We start from the raw sequence: 22,578 nt of genomic DNA, 5'->3' as shown, positions 1-22,578 counted from the left end.
AATAAAAATCATTCTTAAAGTTTATTTAACCAATTATTTTCATAACTTTGTTGTTGCCTCGTAATCATAATATTAAATTAAGTTTTTTTCATAAAAGATTGCGAGCAATAGGGAATACCTTCCATGAGGTTTGTTTTGAAAGTTATGTCAAAATTCATGTTAGCATTCATAGAATGTAAGAGTTGTTTATCAATATATATACGTTTTTTAAGTAATAATTTTGAAGTGTGTTTATTAGTCCAATTTTATATTATTCTGTTTAATTTCAGCTTATTACAGGATACTTCGAAGCAAGTGTATTAACGTGCATACTTCGGTGCTGGTTTCGAGAAATTGGTTTTTCTATTTCATACGGTGCTCTTTTGTTGAAGACTTGGAGGTAAGTTAAAGACGACAAAATCAATCCTGAATTTTTTACATTAACTTTGTTTAGCATAGATTAGAATCCTTCAATTGGTTAAAATTCTATGAAAGCAGGAAAAGTTTATCATTCCAGTGCTTCTGTGCCATACTCCCTTCCTTGAGTTCATTTGTGTTTTTCATGGTGTTTTGTCTGTTTTTGTGACCTAGTTTCTTTCCTTATTATGAGTATCCGGTTACTCGTCCCAATAATATTTTCCTTCATATTGTGTGGTGTGTTCGTTGTTGGAAATGGCGATGATATTGCAGATTCTATATAGGGGTCTGAGTTTTTTTTATATGGTATTGATCATATTTGTCGAAATGATTAAAACAATAATTTATTTCAAATGCATAATGTTGGTTTTTTTTTTAAATTTTCTTCAGATGTGCCGCTGGAAATCTGAAACCTCACCTTTTTTATCATTTGTAAGCTGGTAATGGTACCTATGCCAGTGGCATAAGAAGTTTATTTAGAAAACCTCTGCATTGTTTATGGCTTTCAATTAAATTAAAACAGCTTATTAATGACGGGTGTATGCTAAAAATAACAGCTTTTTGTTAAAAAAGTACAATTTCACATGGGGTTCTTCATTTTATTTCAGTGTCTCTAAACAATTGGTGTTCAACGATCTTCTAAATTACGATATTTAAGTGGCTTTGCAATCCAATACAAATTAAGATTGATGAAGATGCAAGAGAAACGGTGGCAAAACTCAAGAGAGAAATTTCATTTCCCAAACTCATTTTACTGATGCTTATGATAAACTAAGGTCTAGATGATATTGTCTTAGACACATTTGTTGTGATTACTTTCGCAAAAAGTGCTTAGACAGACACATAAATGGGCCAGTTTAGGTTAAAGATCGGTAATATTTGTTTTCCAATTATGTAAGGAATTCCATAGTGAGATTTATTGCAAATGCCAATCGTGATATTGAAATCAAATGTCAATTCTACTTAATGGTCGTCTTATTATCCGTCAACTTCTTAATGAACAATTGATTCGTCTTATATCGGAGAAAATTGATTCACATTGAAGTGTTTTCATTCTTCTGAACTTTACTGAATGTGGTACCATTGGTATTACCAATAATCAACAATTATATTTCAAGTTGTTGATCATGATTTTGTTTCTTTTTCAATAAATTGAAATCTGTCTAAACGGAAACTCTTTTGGACATTGAACATTCGTTTGCTTTTGTTCATATTACTGAGTTTCAAAATAAGTTTAAGCTTTTGTAAAAAGACTTTAAGTACCAGTCCATATAACATTCAGACATTCCCTATGGTAAGGTGATTCATGGTATAGAAAAAAACCCATGGATTAGACTATGCTTTTTTGGTTTACATGTGCTATATTGTTATGTGACAATAGTCCTTTATGTCATTAGATCTATACTTTTTAGAAACCTACACTTTAACCTTCACACGGAAATCAACCAAATCAAACCAAATCAAGAACGATAACTCAAAAGCGCAACCCCTAAATGAAAAACTAAGACTGGTTATGTGACCTATAACGGTTTCTGTACAAGAAATAAAATTGAAATCGGTGGTTTTGTTTTACATGAATGAATCACCTCATGTCTGGTTTTTATAAACATGCTACTTAGTGTAAGTGTTTGCAAAAATCAGGCAAAATGGAAAACTCAGAAACATGCATGTCAAAACCCCACCGATCTGACAATGAAATGTCACCCAAGGATACTTTCTCTATTTGGAAAAGAGCATTATTTGATCTCGGAAACATTGGCTCTGCGTAGAAATTTGTCAATAGAATCTTAGAAAATGAGGTTTTTTAGTTATCTGCCCTTGAAATAAATGTTCATTTTCAGTGCATTTTAATAAAATTGTAACTCAATGGTCCAGTATGATATGGAAAATTTTGTCTTCCTTGATTCTGATGGTGCAAATATAAAATTACACTATCAAAATGATGTCTTTCTCATACCATGTTTCACCGACTGTCTGATTCTTACAGGGACTGACACTTAATAACTAACTTGTTAAGACAAAATTTGATTTTAAATTTATAGGAGTTCGGTTAATGCAGGTTTTACTGTTTATAAGTTGTCGTGAGGTAATCGATTGAAGACGTTAGACAACGTTTGTAAAACCAAGTTTCAGCTTATTTAAAGCCGCTCAAAATGCATAGAAATATTCATCAAAATTGAAAACTTATGGAACAAGGTTATGTTACAAATTATAAAACGAGACATTTCTACTGATAATTTGTTACGATTTAAGGACAGAAACATAATGACTAAAGCAATTAACTGGATTATGTACTTTATTTCATTAAAGCCAGAAAATATTTGGCCTTCGGGAACCTGTTTACCACTTTATTCTCTCAAATTGAAATAAATATTTTTGAAACCTTTAAAGGCTTTTTCTTTGGAGAATGGGTTGAAGTAACGAATTTAAGGCTATACAACATTTAATTCTCCCTCCGACGACACATATTTTGCAGTGGATTTTATTGACTTTTCATGTCATAAGACAGTTTTGCTAAAAATAGCAAGGTTATTAGGTCTTAAAAATATGGTTAAAATTGTCAAATTCATATGAAACAGATTGATTATTCCCATAAAACAATGCTTATTTTGAATATTCCTTTTAACTATTGTAGTTATCAGTTCGATAATTTTGTTATTACCCTTCATTAGAAACGATTAGATACTTCATACCAAATAATTGTATAGTAAATTATTTGCTTGTTGATTTCAGTGGAAAAGCCCAAAGAAACGATCGTGTGATATATTCTTATACTTTTGCGGAAGGTATCTAATAATGTTCGGAAAAGTACCAACGTGTTTCAAAATTAAAGCGGATGTCGACTATACATGTAGGAAGTTCAAAACGCGTTTGTTCGTTGTTGAAATTCTCAGACAGGAATCATGTAGATAAAATAAATGTAGTAATATAGCAATTTGAAAATTAAATGGCGGAGTTAAAAAAATGTAATTTAGATGTACATAGCACTATTTAGTAGTTAAAATATTAAATTGTGGTCGATATAAAAACTAGATGTAAATCAAATAAATATGTTAAAAAATATTTGGTGTATATTAAAGCACAAAAGTGTGTATCAAAAATTCATTACTACTTTATAGTTCCAATCTGATTAGGCTATGCCTTTAAATTCATTATTATTGGTTGTTCATCTATTACAACCTCGGCGATGGCTGTTTTTTTTTTACAACAGTGCAAATTCATGTCGAACACAAGCATGGAAATAATATAGAGCCGATTAAAGGTGTGAAACGGTATAACCTACTTTATTGCATTCATTGTCGGCAAAATATATATTCAAACATCATTTTTGAAAGAATATGGTTATCAGTAGCCCTTTTTTACTGTCACTTTGTCGGTTAAATGTCGATATTTGCGATGTCCATTTCACTGAATGAGATGCCCAAAATTAAAAGATAAATAAATTGCAAACAGATTGGAATTATAAGGATTAAAACTTTCTCCAAGAATTTATGGATGTGTAAAATCTTGAGATGTGAGTGAATGGTCCGATTTTACGCATTGATAAATTCTAGGAACACAGTGTTTTATCCTACATTTTGTATAATAAACACGGGGAGTCACAGCATTGGTATTCGTTCATTTTCTCCGTGGTACATATTGCACTTGCAAGCTCATGCGATTCATATCTTCGCAGGAAAATAAATGCATGCAATAAATTTATTCTATTACCCTTTACAAGTCCAAGTCTTTGTAATATGGTCCATACTTTAAAAGTATTTATAACGTATATATGACGTATTGCCATTCTTATCCTTCTTTTGTATTTGTGATTAATTTGAACTAAACTACACAAATGGAAACAAAATTTTGTAGTTTTTTTTTTGTCTTGAATGTTACATAACATTATTTTGTAAGCGATCTACTGTTGTTGGTTCCATTTTTATTACAAAATTCTATGCTTATCTTTCAGAATATCTGTAGTGTTCAGAGTACGTTCAGCCCAGAGGGTGAAAATATCAGACACAGACTTAATCAAAAGACTTTTACTCATTATATTTGTGTTTGCTGCTTTCCTTACCGCACGTACGATAGCAGGTCCTCCTCGGGTCGTGGAAGGTAAAATACATTCAACATATGTTGTTTAACTACAAATATTATATGGTTCTATAACAAAAGTAAGTAAGGCATCAGTTTTATTCAAATTAAAACATATTCTATAACTGACTTTTTGTGCTACATTTTGATCGTGACAAACATGCGACAATCTGGAAGAATTATTTTGATGGGGTTCCAATATTTCGAAGTTCAATTGAAGCAGAAATTTAGATTCCATGCGATAAGAGTGTTTGCTCTAAATACTAAGCAGTGCTGCATAAATCCCCGAACATAAAACTACATGAACTAACAAAATGTGTACAACCACAACAAAAAAAAAACGGAAACAAAACAAAACAAAAACAAAGAAAATAAAAAACAAAAAACAAAAAAGCTTCCCTTAAAACTGTAATCGCACTAATTATCATTATGCTCCGGGAACTGTTTTTCTGACTGTAGTAGTTTCTGACTTAATATGTGTCACATTGATAGAGAAATTCGCAAAGGAACTTTTGTTAATTATTACTCTTGTAAAATAAGACTGCTGTTCGATACACTTTAAATACTTATGAAAAAAGCCAAGTCATAATTTCCCACGGTCTGTATATTAATAAAAAAACTACGATTGAATATATCGGCATTCATGGTGGAAAACATTTCTGAATAATTTTATTTCTTATATAAGCTACTGATATATATGAAGAAACAGTGATGGCAGTGTCGGCACAAAAAAGTCATGTTTCATGGTCATGTTAAGTTTTAATATAAATAAGACAAAAATTGCATCTGAAGTGATAAAATTTTACATGATCCATTGTACTTGAGAAATTGCACATATAATGGGTTTGATATATTGTTCTAATGCTTATCTTGAAAAGAAGGTTTAAAAGCAATTAAACCCAATTAAGGCTTAAAATTGAGAACTTAACGAGTGTTAAAAGGCTAATATACACCTATAACGTGATAGTTTGGCCTTTTTATAATTACTTAAGATAAATATTTCAAAGAAATAACGTTTTAAAAATTAAAAGTATTTATATAACACTTGTATTGCTTGTCAATAATGAAATATAATACAGAAAAAGAGAATGCAAGTCGGCGGAAACATTCATTCATTCATTCATTCATTCATTCTTTAATTTGTTATAAATGTTATGTGATATTCTTTTTATCATATGCTTCACAATAGGAGTGCAAAATAAGGCTATTAAATCATACATTTTGAGATATTTCAGTAGTGAATGGCACAGACTCACTTTTTTTTAATTTCCAAGGCCCTTTAACTTCAACTCTTTCAGTTTTGATGATAGAAACTACCTTGAGTGATGAAATCCTGGATCCCCTTGAATCAACCCCTTTTTAACTTATACAAAGTTTTCTTTGTTATATTTTGAAAACCTTTTAAACGAAAAGAGAATGATCAACTTTGTTTAAAAGAATACTGCAGACCCCTTAACTTCTGATTTTATTATAATTTAATTTACTGTTCAATGCCCTGAAGACCTTATTCATTTAGAGGTCTTATGTTTTCCATATTTCTCTCATTAATGCCGACGAAAATAGTATGGTTAAAACAACTTTGTTGTTTGAAGATCCTATCATGAAAGGTCGTTTTTTTATATGTCGAAAAAATGTCTTGAAAAATTAGTCATGATTGTTCTTGTTGTTTGTAAGTCTCCTCGTCGTGAATGCAAAGAACACGACTATAGAAATAAGGTTTTATGAAAGCTATTTTTTCCTCTCCTAACAATGAATTTAAGATTGTTTTACTTCATCATGTTATTCACATATTCATTTTTCTAAGTTAATTTCCATAAATTTCAAAAATCCATTTACAAGCTATATATCAATATAGAATTCTAATAATTCCATTTATTTAGGAAAATATAAACAAGGTCAATGATATGATCCATGCACTTAATATTCCACATCTTTTATATAACATTGAAGTAATTGGATAAAAAATTTATTGATGAATTCTACAGAAAACATAAAACATTGTTTACCCTCATTTAATCAATCTTTATATTATATTTTATATGATCAGAGTTTACAGTTGGTAACACCGTTTTAAAGCTGCAATATTCTATAGCCAGACCTTTCGAAATCTAGAGATTAATTGTGATGTTATTAGAATTTGTATGTTTTATCATGTACAGTTGTCCCTGTAGTGGTTTAAACTACGAGGTAATGATAGTATTATTTGTATGACAGGGTTACACTACAACGATCTAAAAGCCTTCCAGTGTTCTGCCGACTGGTGGGACCACTCCGCAGCAATAGGTTAGTTGCTTTTAATAATTCGATTTTGAATTTAACATCTTTGCTAATTTTTTTATGAAAATCTTCCTATTAATTTTTATTCTAATGATGCTGGTGAGAGGTTACTTCTTGAAACACGTGTACATCATATCGAAATTTGCAATATATATGATTGATATTTTGTATTTGCTACGTGATTGACATTTATTCGTCATCTTAGAAATGGAATTTTACAATATAATTGTGATATCAAATAACGTTGTTCACAGATTTACGCATTTTCATTTAAAACAGAGTTATAAGGAATAACAGTATATATTTTTATCTACTCGATATAATATTAACCAACTTTTTTACTCATTAAGTCTGCGTTGTGTGGTCAGTTCATGTCTTCATAGACCAAAATTTTATTTTATGAAATACACTGCATGCATTTCGGACTAAAAGAACTAAACAGAATGTTGAGTATTGCATTTTAGAACTTCCAGAAAATTCTAAATTACTCCATCAACTTATGATCAATTACAGATTGCAAATTTTCTCTTTTCATATCATTTGATATAAGTAAAACGTAACTTTCTTATAAGAAGGTTACTTAAATCAGATAACTACAATATAAAAATTTATTTTTGTGGCACGTCATATCTTGCATTTGAGGCAATACAAAATAATATTGAAGTTATTGTCTTTTCACATATGTCCACACACGCCCGAACTTCATAAATACAAAAACGTCGTAGTGAGATATCGCACATTTTATACTTTAAGTTGATCTCATTGATTGATTTTTGATGCTCAGGTTCTTCCAACTCGATAAAAATATGAACCAAATAGACAGCAAGAGTAACCATTTTGTTGATTTTACCGAAAATCGAGAGAAGAAAATTATTGTAACTGATGACTCAAGAAAGCTATTTGCCACTTTGACGTAATAACTAATAACTAATTTTATCTTACTGTGGCAAGTCAACAGAATTTTATTCTTTCCTTACGAATTTCTTATTACATTTTAGCCGTGATTGCTTTCGAATTTACTACTGAGAAAAAATTATATAACTCGTTGATATTTTTGTTTTCAGCTGAACTTCTGTTTTTGATATGGGGAATAAGGTTATGCATCGTAGTGAGGAAAGCACCGTCAGAATTCAACGAAAGTAGATTTATAAGTTGGGCAATTTATAATGAGACGCTTTTATCATTATTTCTAAACGTTTCTATGTAAGTATTTTCAATTTGAAACGATTACCTAAGTCTTTCGTTTCTATCTTAAATAAGATTTTTGTTCATATTGATACGATCACAGATCATAGCAGTTTAATTTAATCAGTTTATTGTGCATCAGACAGTGATTGCATTAAATTTGAATTTCATACGTACTTTAAGTAGCTGTCTTTGTAAGAATCATGCAAAATCTGAAAAATGTGATACACCCCCAAAAATGCTGCATATTTTTATTTTGTAATTAAGTTGTTTTATGGTTCTATACTATGAAATGTGTAATTATTCATTCAAATCAGCCTGCTCTTAGGAGATAATCCACATTGAAAATTCAGTGGATTCTATTGTATTTGTGCGCCATTTACAGAGTTATCTCCCTTATTTTTGAAAGCTACATTGCATTCTATATATTTTTTATCTCCTGAGAGCACGGGTTATATGAAAAATCACATGTTAATTTCTGTTTACTATGACATTTCAAACAAAATATCAAAAATAAAAATATGTAGGCTTTTTACCCATGAATCACATTTTGCATGATTCTTAGCTTGAGTGCTACTTAACTTTTCATATTTTGTATCTTTTTAGCTTATTATTGTGATTAAAAACGAATACGAAAAATAACTTGTCTAGATTTGTAAGTTTTAACTCTTTAATGCAAAACATGTCATTTGATAATCAACATTTGTATTTTCTTGTGAAATCTCCCAATTTCTTTTCAAATTCTCAATTCTGTAATGAAAAATCCCCAAAACATCTTTGGAAAAAATCAACTTATCATGTAAATTATGCTAACTGTCTCATTCGTCATTCTATTTCAATACAAGAAAGTTCTCTTTTTGACAAAGCAAAATTGACAGAATGAATGACAGGTTGTGAAATGCTGTAATGTCTCGTAGTTAAAAAGTTAGTTGTCATTATTAGCTTTCTTTTTGTAAGGTCACATGTGTATTCTCAATAAAATAACAATTTTGTCTGGATTTGGACAAAATCAATTAAATAGACTGCCTTCAAAAAGGAAGTTTATGACTTTAAAGATAATTGGTCAGAAAGACTGACCGAAATAATCCCATTATAAACGAACATTCTTAAAGTAGAACAAAGACACTCAATACTTTGCTATCAATCAAAGCTTGTAATGCGATTTGAAGAAATTCAGTGTCTTTGCGTTTAATTAGCATGTAATTCAGTAAGTAGATGAAGTATAAACCAGTATATATAAGGAACTACACAATCACAAACCATGCCTAGCCAAAGAAAGAAGTGTAAAATTTGTTGAGGTCAATGTCGGCAAAAGCACCGAAGCGTCAATAATGACATAATTCAGATACATCAAAATTCAAGTACATTGCCTGAACGTGAGAAGTTCAAAACATGATACAAAGATTATATACATACAAAGTGTACAAACAGAATAAAAAAGAACACAGATAAAAACAGAAAATAAGGAAATCTAGACATTACAGAAAGCGTAAAGCACTAGCAATATTAACTCCCGTAAAATTTAAGGGTGACATCATGTGCTCAGAACGGATAAGTAAGACATCTTCCGCCAGCGGCGTCATCCCTCACATTGCAATACGATTAAAGTCTAGCAAAAATTATTCAGCTGCTCGACACGAACCTCAAAAGGGCCCTGAAATAAAACGGGGCTTTTACGCTTGAGCGCAAAAACAAATTAAATTATTGTGATGTAAATAAAATAAACAATGTAGGAATGGTGGAACACGTTTCGAAATACATATATTAAATTAAGATAATAAAGGATTGTTTTCAATTACTGGTTAGATAATGTGATATAAACAACTGTAGGTTGGTTGACGCTGCATAAAACGCAAAAGGGTCAATGTTGCAGCGTAAACAGACCAAAAATCGTTTATATCCCATTATCAAACCAGCAATTGAGAACAATCATAAAATAAAACAAACATAACAAAATAGCAAAACAAAAAAACAAATTACAGTATATAGTTTTATTAACATGAAATCAACATGTTTTACGCGAATCTGTCGACACGCACCATATTTTATTCACTCGCATGTTTTAGTGTATTGGGATACCAACATTAAGTAGTTTCGTAGTTAGGGTCGTGGTAAATACCAAGTAAGGTTTTACGAAATGGACAAAGTTGCTCGATAACGCGGAACTATTCAGAACTTCACACACACAAAAATAGATATTCCAAAATGATAATACCACTATATATGTGTAAACGCTTGCTCATTTGATCTTAAACTTAAATTTGATATAACATGTCAATAAATCATGCAAAAAAACAGAAAAAAAACAAAAAACAAAACAAAAACACCTGACGCTGTGTCAGTAATTTACTATTAAGATTTCAAAGGAAATAAAATTCATCTTTGTTTTCTTATTCAGGATATTTTTACAACATCCTTTTCCATCCAATCCAGATCTAGTTTATTTAGTTATATTCATTCACACGCAGCTTACAACGACTGTAACGTTAGCCTTTTTGTTTGGTAGTAAGGTAGGTAGAATTTGAAGTTCTGGTCTTTACAAAAATAATAGTGTACTGTATGATGCAATATTTAATTTACATATAGGATGCATTTTGTTCGGTACTTACGTTAATACATTAAGAGAAAAAAATGTTTACTTATAAGGTAGAATGAAAGAAAATATTCAAAACAGTTAGAGTACATGAAAGGCGCAAACTTTCCAATTTATGAGATATGGGGTAGGGGGTAACTCTCACACTTACTTCCTTACCGGAAATGTGTATCCATTATTTCGAGGTCAACTGAGGTCAACAGGCGTAAGATCGGATGACATGGCAATGGGAGCCAAAGGAACAGACATTTGATTCGATTACTACTAAGAATCTTTAAATGATACATATATTATAGAAGTATTTCAGATATTGTAATGCTTGGATACATATTTTAATATCTTTCCAATGTTTCTCCAGTATGAAAACCAGTTTCCACCATGGCAAATGTGAAAGTCGTCGATGGGATAGGGATAGGGGCTTTAGTATGAAACAATTTAATTCAATTAATAACCATAGTCTAATCAATGAAAATGTAGTGGTCTGTAAAGAAAGGGCAGGGGAAATTCTATGTGGAATGGGGATATCTTTGTGAGAAATTTCGACGAGAATGGTATTGGTAAATATAGGAAATTTATACCATTAAAGAGCTGTTACGATGTTACAAAACATTCCATCTGTACAAAAAACGCATAACCGTAGGTCCTGCTTAACATTGTAACATTATATCATACGTAATGTATACCTTTGCAGCAGCAAATTGCTGCTCAATATTTTGCTGTATCATACTGAAATTTCCGATGATGCAACAGATACGTGCAACTATTTTATCTTTTTAGAAAAGTTTCATGTCTAATGTATTGTTTTAAAAATAACTTGATTATGTAAAATTCGGTTGCGTGATCTAGGCAACATAATGGCATGTCCTCTGTTGCACTGTCATTATAATTTCATACTTGAAATATAAATAAGAATTTATTTACCTTTGTCTTAGTTTAAAATAGAATGATTACACGATTTTACATCATTACATCAATGATGTAGTCATAAAAATGTCTGCAATATACTTTAGCAATATTTTTTTTTTCTGATTTAATGAAATTTACGACTTCTTTTATTACTTGACTAAACTTGTGGGGAGGTAATTTGTACGACATAATAGGTCCTATTTTCGTGAATTTAATCTTGAATGGGCAATTACTCGATGACAGTAGACTTTGAGACTGACGAATGAAGCTCATATAGCTTCTACCATGGGCACTGACCTGCGCACTAAGATGACTAATGATATATTACAGTTTTACTGATGCCGATTCCCGCTGTCTTATATTGGTGGTTGTTGACTGACAAGACATTTTATGAAATTAAGTGACACTTTAAACCTAATTATTGTATCTCCCGCCTGCAGTCCCTAAAGGATAGCTTGAGGGTGTACACTCCAAGACAAATTGTCGCAAATTATACAATTACAAAAACACAACGTCGTAACTAGTAATATGATTTGGTGACAAATTCAGACACTTACTTTTTCCTTTCTTGAGCAATTGAGCTAATTGGCGGAAACATATATAGCGCTACACCATGAACCATTTGATTTCATTTGTATTTCAGCATCACGTATTAATTTTTTTCTGAAATAAGCCCGAAGATTAACAATGTGTGCATCAGAAATTAAACAAATTATATAAACATCGCAAAAAACTTGTATATAAGTAGATGCATAGTTGTAAAATAAGTTATCATATTTTTACTAGTGTTGACTTTTGTTTTATTTCTTTATACTTTTTTATTGAATATTGGTAATTTGTATGTCTAATGATTTTCTAATATATTTATTGTGCACATTTTCATTGTTTGCATCCTCGGGCGTTAGGAACTACAGGTAACCTTTGTGTTGGAGAAGGAATTCCGATAGTATTTTTGAAATACTAGTATAAACCATTGACAAGCATAATGAAAATAGTTTGATATCGACTCTTTCGCTGAAGTAATTTTCTAAAATATATTTCCTCATATTGGGAAGACACAAGAACGTGGTGTGCACCAAAACAACATTCATCAAAAGAGAAGAATAGTCAGTCGTTAGATATGGATTTAAGATCATATATTGAAAATGCGAGGTTTAAAAATATGAGTTATAACATTTGGTAAACAATGTTAGTAGTTTTGGTTTTCTGTAAACACCATTTTTCACTGTTTGATTCAGTATGATTCATTACGTGACTCAAGAAATGGCATTTTGCAGATTAGATTTTAATATTGCATTGGAACATGTAACTCCAACAAACTTCCTATGTATCCGTCCATTGACATTGTAAGACGCTACTCATAAATTATTATCCAAGGTTAACACCCACCAGCATTAGTTTTGGAAACATGGAAAACAATTGTGTAGTTCAAAATGAAACGGATGAAAATGCAAATGAATCATAAATAGATAGGCGTTTATTCTTTATATTTCAAGTCATTGTAGTCTGAATTTATAGTGTCTTCTTAAGTACTTTTGCACTATACCAGTACATGATCAAAGAAATAAGATGAACGTATTACAATGATTGATCGTAAATATCCTGAATGCTTTCTACCAAAGAAATATATAACGATGAAAGTTGGACTCCTTTGCAATTCTTAGATTTGAAATTAAAAAAATCTTATCGAGATAAGAAATATACTTTTTAAGTATTTGATAACGGCTAATAACACAATTGTCGAGGCAAAAACTCTGCAATAGTCGAAACAAAGTAAAGTCCACATAACACGTGTTAATATCAATGCAAAAACCGGAAACTTTGAAACAACCGCAAATACTCATGACCTGACTCGGTAAAGCAAGCTCCACACAGCGACAGTCATTCGTTTATTTATTAACCGCTGCAGACAGGCCTTTCGAGAATCCTTGACATTTTTCAAAACAAACGTCGTTTGACAATCGGATAACGTCGCGTTAAATAATTAACTTTTTCCCGACCTTTCAATATTTTTAAAATTTCTGATGGGCCTGGCCGCATCGTCTAGTGTGAATATTGAACGTCAGACGCTGTTTCGTAGCTTGTTGGTAAAGGCATTTCCGACGCAATAGAAATGCTGGAATAAACCATGTTTATTTATATAGAGCACTAAGCACTTCACTTCTATTTTGGTTCACAAAAACGGTCTTACACAAACTAAATAGATAAAGTTTTTGCACGTATAATTGGTCGTTACAAGATTATTTGAGTAGTCAATTAGTCAACTTATTTTGGAGATAGTAGAGCTCATACACATATTCAACCATTCCTAAAGTAAAATCATTTTATATTTTACACTCCATTTATAACGTTAAAGCTTAATATAATGCGAATATGTTATTAATATTTTGCACATAATTCTTTGAATCTTGAACTTCCTAAGTATTTAGCTCTATTGCTGCCGAGGAGAGGTTGTTCCCAACATACCGAAACGAGCAATTTTCATGTGATTGTTATTTTCTTTACGTAGAAAGATTTCTATAGATATAGCATGCGCTTTCGGTTATCGTGTTCGTTTACTTTACTGATGCATTTGCGTTTGCAGTATGTATCAAACTAAAACGTGTAATCATTATTCATCATACATAACATTGACGTAACAATTTTGTACATCAATTTGGCAACACTATAATAATTATACTCAGAATATGTAATGGCGGATATTCTATCACACGTCATTCTATAAGACGTCACCTTCGATTGCTCTCGACAAATCGAATTTTATAGATACCGCGACACAATCATACAACAACCAATCACAGAAGAGAATTTTGTATTTCGTTTTTTCGTATCGCGTCCACCATGTTGTGATATTAAGCCGTTCAAGAAGTACATAAAACGAGCAAATACTGAGGAATACATGTTATTGAATTTTGCGACACATAAGTAGCTAGTTTCATGACTATAAATCATCATAATGTCCATAATGATTTGTCATACATGATACAATAAAAAAATTATTTGTCATGTTTTTGTATTTATTTTTTTTTCACGTTTTTTTTACTCCATTACAGGCGTATCATATATACAGACGTGGGAAGAACGGAGACAATTCACACACAACCATGATTAGTAAAGGTGGATCTAAAAAGGGGAAATCTCCTAATAATACATACAACACCTATCTTCAAAACAATAGTAATAATATCAGCTACTCAGATAAAGTGGACGATGCAGAATGTGAAAGTTTGTTGGAAAAAGATATTCAGGTATAACAAACATCTGGTCGGATATAAATATAATAAGTTTCACTTTGTTTTGTTGGATTCAAAATATTTTCATTTAATCACTTCATGACATGTATTATCTAAAACCATAATCAGCAACTAGCAACATAATGTTTCTATGGAATATTTCCGGTCATAAATAATTGTTTTTTTTTCTTTCAGATTGCAACAAAACTATATGTATCGATGTATTTGTAATTTCAGGAAGAATTTAGGAGGTTGTATACTCAGTTAGAATATTTAAAACAAAGGAACATGAAGATAGGAAATAGACATTTACAACATAAACTGTCAGCTATGACGGAAGCTGCTCAAAAAGATACACCGAATTCTGTTCCAGCGTCGCCAGCGATAAATGGGAAACGAGTAATCATTAACCTGGACATATTTGCTGAATCAACAGATTTGTAGTTTGACGAGAAGTGTGCTGACTTATAAGCGCAGAAATCTGAAAATGCCCGAAAGTTTAGCTACGCTAAAATCTCATTGACGTAGTAAATTTACCCACACGTGTTCATTTTGTATTGTCCTACGTATGTAAATATTGTAGCAATTAAATAATAAGTATCATTTTCTTGCTGCTAATAGAATAGTTTTCTAATCTATTGATAAAAACTCTGCTGAACTTTGCTAAATCAGTACACAAATGTCTTCTCTAAACGTTGGCGGGGATGTTAATTTTGGTAATTTAATGTGGGTAGGGATCAGGACAAGGCATTACTTTTAAGAATTTGAATTTAAAAAAGTGTGTTCGCTTAATTTATCATGGGTCTTTAACAAAAGGTGTGTTCGTTTAATTTATCATGGGTCTTTTTGTGGTTACACGAAATCATTTGCTTATGTGTTTGATTTTCTTTTGCCTTTAAAACAAGTGCTATGTATACAACCTATACAACCTCGGTATACAAATTTCGTTTTGTCAATGTTTGTAGAACTTAGTTTTTGTTTAATTTAGTAAAGAAGAGTTAGTGCTTCCAAACATATGTTAAACATGTGAAAAATGGACAATTAAAGAACCATAAAAACAAGCAGTTGTTTTGTAATGTTGTAAACCGGTGTTTGTAAACATGCACGTATGACGCATAGGGTATTTTGCACCTGGCTCAGGCGCCACAAAACTTAAAAAAATTAGTAAGGTTTGATGAAATTCGTTAATGTTTTTGACGTCATAAAAGTTAAAGAATTTGATTGTAGTTACCATGGAAGTGAGAATATTTCCACACTTAAGTATTTTTTTAACTTTTGTGGCGTACAGATATAATTAGTTCCCTTGGTTTTCTTTTGAATAATTTTGATATGTTATGAAATGTACCAATGACCAATGGAATCGACGTTGCACTAGTATCTTTTGAAAATGTATTACACTGTTTTTTTTTCAATAGAACATTAAAGTATATATAAAAGTATTTATTTATATAATAAACGGTTATAAAGAAGACTAAGTTCACCCTGGATGCTAGCATTTAGCATTTCAAAAATATCTATCACTTTTTTGTACTGTTCCTTAAAACGTCAAACTATTGCATAAATATATTTTTATACAGTTTAAAAAAAAATAAATACATGAACATGTTTCATTAAACCCTTCTGTTCATTAATTATTACTAATTGTGTTTATTTCAATCATTGTAGATAAACCACATATGTATACCTTCTTGTATTTTCTCAATGCATGCACTAAGTGTAAGTATTTGTAATAATCAGGGAAAATAATGAAAATCAGAAACATGCATGTAAAAAACCCACTGATCTGACAATATAATATCACTCAAGGATGCTTTCTCTATTTGAAAAGACCATTATTTGATCCCTGCATCACTGACTTTGCTCAGAAAATTTTCAATAGAATCTTAGAAAAAAATGTTTGTTTTTACAGAGTTATCTGCCCTTGAAATGTTCATTTTCAGTGCATGTCAATGAAATTATAACTTAATGGTGAAGCATGATATGAAGAATCTTGTCCGTTTCCCTTGATTCTGATGATGCAAATAGTCAAATTACACTATCAAAATTATGGGTTTTTTATACTATGTTTCAACTACTGCCTGATTTTTACAGGGACTGACACTTACAAATTACTGTAAATGTGACGAAATATCGTAAATGTTTCATGTAAGCATTATTGTCTATACATACTGCTACCAAATTAATCAAAATGGATATGCATTTGTTACATGTAAAATTTAATTTTCTTGTTAATAAAGTATTTTTGATTCATTGTTTATTGATAACTCACCAGCATTAAAGTTTATTGTTAGTTAACAAATGCATGATAAGTATCAAGATTTATATTTCAAGCATTCACATTTCATAATTGCAGAAACTGATAACTTGATATTGATCCTCTAAAAGCAATGGCAAACTTGCATTCTTGTATTACATATATTATTCGTTACTTAAAACATCTAAAAATGTTCAACAACACTCAATTTAAACGTGGTTATAAACATGCTACAGATACATACATATTTGAAAAGTGATATGCAGATAACTGAGATCTTAGTAAACAACATTTTACAAGGGACACAATAAAACATATACATTTTTTTGTCTTTTTGTCTTCTTGTTTTTTGTTCTTGTTTTTTTTAAATCTCCTTAAAACAAGATAAAAATTATACAACAGATTCCTTTCATCAATATTTAGAAAGTGACATGCAGGTGACTGCGTTCTTGGTAAACGATATTTTACAAGGGTCACAAACAATAAAAAATAGAAAAAGAACTGTCTCAAAAATACAATTAAATTCATTTAAAATCAAAGAAAAAAAATAAGAAATTTAAGCCCTACTCCCAAATTTAATATATTAATAGATTACATAAATATTTACAGTAAAACTGCAGTTTTACTAAACACTAAATTGAGAATACTCTGAATATATTTTAAAATGACTAACATATGAGTCAAAGATATACGCCATCTAAACAATCCAGTGCCCCGCCCGCCTGTACATTGCAATTCTGACATTGTTTGTCTTAGTTCACGAAGGTTTTGCATTGAGTTATACATACCGCTTACGTTTATTTTTTAAAATTTCATATTGTTGTAAAACAATTATATTTTGCAAAGATTCTCTGAGTGTTTTTTGCAACTCAGACTGGCAAACAGAAATCCAAACTTCCTTCGTTAAGTACCTGATATAAACAAATGCATTTGGCAATCTATTAATTGAATACTTGTGTAATTTGAGGAAACCAGAAATACATATTGACAGTATTTTAACAGTCGCTTTTTCGAACCTCTTATGAACTGTCAGAGTTGCACAAAGAGTGCACAAATACAAAAAAAAACCATAAAAAAACAAAAACAAATAAAACAAAATAAAGACAAAATAATAGTCTTGTAAATGATCTTATAATAGCGAATTCTTATCTCATAACTACTTGAGAGATTTTTAAAATTATATTTTGTTTGCAGAATTGCACAGAGTAATAGAGTGGTCAGAATTCTTTCGTCAAGGAAGTAGATAACTATGGTCTGACAATGTGATAAAACTGCAGTTCTTGGGTAATAATATATATATTATGATTTTTATTTGCTGTCTGGGATTATCAGTTGGTAGATGTATTTCATTTCAAACTGTCTAATCTAGCAGCTTTTTAGCCTCTCTAGTGCCAGTCTAACTTTATCTGATTGTAAATTGTTGCACCCAGGGGTGTGTCACCGTCATTGTCTTTATCACTTTCACACATTTGGAAAGTCAATTGAGTCTTGTAGGCCATGCAGTGAATACAGCATCTATCAAACAAACTTATCAGCTAAACTAGCTATTCTCGGAAGGCCAATTACCAATTGAGTTATTGAGTTACATTGTACAGAATGAATGCCACCGGAGACAAGGAATCTTTATTTTTAATTTGTTTGAAATAAACTTATTCTCAACACTTCTTAATTGCATTGCATATATAAACGTATAATGCCTTTATATATGTTATATAGATTACACTAATATAGAAACGGATGGATGATGCAGAACCAGTGATATTGACATTGATTGATATCTGTAAGTTTAAGGATGATACACTGTATATGGTGTATGCATTGTCATTTCTTGCCAATCACAATAATATGAGTACAAGGTGCGATCGAGTGATAACATTTTAGATATCTTCTTGAATAAACAAGTACAAATTGTACCTGTATTTGTCGAAACATGTACGAAATAGATAACAGAATATCAGTGATTCAACAATATAAGCTAACGTTACAAATTATATACGAGCAGAAAAAATCTCTAAATAATTATAACCTTAAGTTAACTTGTTTTGTTTGAATTGTACTTTCAGATTATATTTGTTCAATTAAGCGATTTATTGTGTTCAAGAAGGACTACACGCGTATTGTCTCGAGAGTAAACTGATCGTGCAAACTAATGTGAAGCTCTTATTTCTTCCACATTTAATTAATACTAACGACTGTTTAACTTGTGAATTAAAGGACAGATTGTCTAAATACTTGCAAGGTACAACTCCTTCGTCCTCACCATATGTATTAAGTATACTCATATGATCCCGATCAAAATAACCGTATGGTCTGGAAAACTATTTGTATATTGACAAACGAATCAGATCGTCTAACTAACTTCAAATTATGGATGTGTGACATTTTGAATTATTCATGACAAGGCCTGTTGGTTTGAATGCAAAATCATTTTCTTTCACGCAAAAAAACAAATTATCTGGAGACAAACAATTACTATCTTTCCTTTAAAACATTCTTTTGCAATTTTAACTGTCAATATTTTAACCTGCTTGTGTGAAAATGTGTTGTTTACTATTTGTTTACTTTGGGTCAAAAAGTATATTGCGTGTATTTTCAAAAACACAAAATGACTTATGTACTTCCATCTACAGCTCGAACCATTTCGAAGCTACAAAGACGTGCCATAAGTATTCAGTCACTCCCATTACTTTCCAAAATAAAAAAATCAATAAAATACTGCATGAAATGATTTTGAAGAAATTTTACCATGAAAGAGAAAAAATTCAAAACATTAAAAACTTTTATAGTTAAAGTTCTCCACTGTCATTTTCAGAAGTGTCAGAGAGTTTCGTACATAAACTCAGTGTCATGAATTCATTTGAAAATAGTGTAAAAGTGTTACTTCATCAATTGTCTTGGTAAATACAGTACCAGTATTCCTTTATTCTAAGTCAGAACATTATTTTTTTTTTAAAAATGGCAAAATTTCACATAAGCCGAAAACATAAACATTAGTTTAAAAATGACTTTCATATACAAAACATGTATCTAAAAAAATAGATATGATTTTGCATAACAACAAAGGAAAAACTTACAAGTGACCGAATACTTTGGGCACATGTCTGTAAATGTTTAGGGATATTTGTTTTTGTGGTGATGATTTCCGCTTTTGGCAGTCACACAATATCTTCAAAAGTGGTGCAAAAGTATGTGCTTCTTTTTTAAGACCACAAGACGTCTGACCGTAAAATGATACTTGACCCAGCAAATCGCGAGCATGACACATAGCTAAAATTTTCGCTTCCTGATAGTGGTCAAATCCAGCATTTTTCTAGAAGATGAAAATAATTACGCTAAAGAACCACTAGTTTGAATTGTTATTGCATATTTATACTTTTGTGTACAAGTTTATTACTTTAAAGTAAAGTATTAACAAGAAAGTTTGAAAGTAAATTGATTTCATTTACTTCTAATCATTTGTTCCCTATTGTCTGGTATATACACACAAAATGTCCATGTTGGGTAATGCAACATACATTTTTTCCAGTGTGGTGGACGCGTTTTTCAACAAACGGTCGGTATTACAATTGGAACAAAGTGTGTTCCTCAACTTACTGAAAGAGTAATCAAGGGAACCAAGATTATAGCGGTAATCAAAAGAATGCAATCCAGGGACAAAGACCAGACATGGAAAACAGACATACACAACAAAGAACATAAAGTAACTAAAATACAAAGTACAAAAGTAACAAAAACTGACCTATTCCTTCACTCTTTTGAGGCTGACTCGATACTGTAAGTAGTTAGCAAGGAATTGGACATGGGAAAGAAAGACGTTGAATCAATATTGTTAAGGCATACACTGATGATAAATATTGTTTTACTTTTATGAATAGTTCGTGTTTATTACCTATTAGGAGGTAATGAATATAAATGGACAAAAAGGGATGAGAAATGAGACAGAGGGAATGGGGCAATTAAGTATGGGGAATGGGGAGAAAGTGAAGTTTAACCCGACCCACAGATGAGCTGTAGTCCTTAAAATTGTACGAGAATTAAATTCTTAATCAATATCTTGTAAATAAGCATACAAATGAATTTGATGGTATTAGAGATGGAAATGTTATCTAAGTTTGTATATGGTTTCACATGCTAATACGAGGCTAATTTACACTATTTACAACTGTAAAAGTTCCTACTGACCCCTCCAAATCTTCATATAAAAACAGTTATCTTAAAAGTACATTTTTATTTAATCTAGATTAAATAATGTTATTAATCACAGCGTTCAGCACCTAGGCTCATTTCAATATTGACTTCAATACGCATAAACTTGTCAAAAGATAAAATTAAAGTGACATTTATATCTTTTTGCTCCCATGGGAATAATAAATAGCTTGAAGAAAAAAGTTTCATGAAAATTTATTTCTCAGGAATTGAGACATTCAAATTGCAGTATAACTCTTCATAATTGAAGCTCAGAATAGCCCAGGAGATATGTCGGGTAATTTGGCATTGTAATTTTTACTGTTATTAGCATAGTGTACAAATGGAGCTAGAACAATGTATTCAAGTATTAAAGTTCATGAACTTTATACAAACTTAATTACCGTTTAAGAACGTGATTATGTTTCAAATATTAACCAATATATTGAACATTTAAAACAAAGGTTACATATTAGTTTTCATGATCTCTTAAATGATTGTATTGCGCTTTAAACGAAATTACATGAATAACAAACGGGATTTGCAAGTTTCTAAATTTCAAAGTGCATCTAAACCTAATGGAAAATCATTATATTACTATCACAACAGATTCAAAGTTAAAAAAAACACCAAACAAACGAACAAACTGACACTAACACTTAAACTAATTATTTTCTTTTGTTTTATGAAACAGTATTTTACTGATGATAAGTTCATTTAATACGCTTTATTGACTAATACACTGTTCCATTACATGTGCTATGAAGAGATTTGATGAAAACACTTCTGCATACAAATATGAAGTCGTGATTCCAAGGGAAAGGATACACTGCTGCTAAGTGAATAACTTAATAATTAACTTTTATTCTAAATTTGGTCAGTATGATATTACATAAGCATTAGAAATCACTGAAAATTCATGTAAAATTTGCAATGAGCTGAGAAAGAGAATTTCATGCAAATAAGTACTAGTATGTATTCGAGACATTTTGAAATCACAAAACGGCATGATTTATACGAGTATCCAAGTAATAGGACCCTTTGTCAATATCTTCCTACAAATGAGCCGCAATAAAATTTACATTGAGGGTGTGGCTGGCAGAACAAAAGTCACGTAACAAAAAAAAATAATAACAAAATATGCATTCGTAAGCTTTGTGGGAAAGATTTGTCATAGAAACTTGAAGTGAAAATGATACTGTGACTATAAGCGCCGAAGAAACAATTTTTTTTTTTACAAATTCAATCTTTTAAGAGTTCGTGATTATTCATGACTGCATTTTGATAAGTATATTTATTTCATACCCCCTTATATTGACAATTTCTTCTTACGAATCCGTATGAATATCTGAAATTGACAAGATTCGTAAAACTGACACGAATCCTTGAAAATAAGACTCTTACACAAGTAGACTAATTCAACAATCAGTTTACGATTTAAAATGAATAATTCCGATGCAATTACGATAAAA

The 22,578-nt window shown here is 30.8% G+C and overlaps 1 protein-coding gene across 1 annotated transcript in view; it reads left to right on the top strand.

Moving 5' to 3' along the window:
- LOC148616814 (metabotropic glycine receptor-like) overlaps positions 1-16,906 on the top strand; it is a 91,572-nt gene extending 74,666 nt beyond the window's left edge. The window contains exons 8-14 of the mRNA XM_088583900.1: positions 270-379; positions 4,349-4,494; positions 6,688-6,756; positions 7,815-7,953; positions 10,334-10,445; positions 14,488-14,682; positions 14,905-16,906. Coding sequence (XP_088440026.1) covers positions 270-379; positions 4,349-4,494; positions 6,688-6,756; positions 7,815-7,953; positions 10,334-10,445; positions 14,488-14,682; positions 14,905-15,111 — 978 coding nt within the window. The 3' untranslated portion in view covers positions 15,112-16,906. The remainder of the gene's footprint in view (positions 1-269; positions 380-4,348; positions 4,495-6,687; positions 6,757-7,814; positions 7,954-10,333; positions 10,446-14,487; positions 14,683-14,904) is intronic.
- Positions 16,907-22,578: the final 5,672 nt, after the last annotated feature.

This window comes from Perna viridis, chromosome 5, assembly GCF_037379345.1.
Source record: "Perna viridis isolate PV_CMFRI_1.1 ecotype Kerala chromosome 5, ASM3737934v1, whole genome shotgun sequence".
Taxonomy (NCBI): domain Eukaryota; kingdom Metazoa; phylum Mollusca; class Bivalvia; order Mytilida; family Mytilidae; genus Perna; species Perna viridis.
The sequence above is the reverse complement of the archived record's forward strand: the minus strand, read 5'-3'. Positions and strand labels throughout refer to the sequence as shown.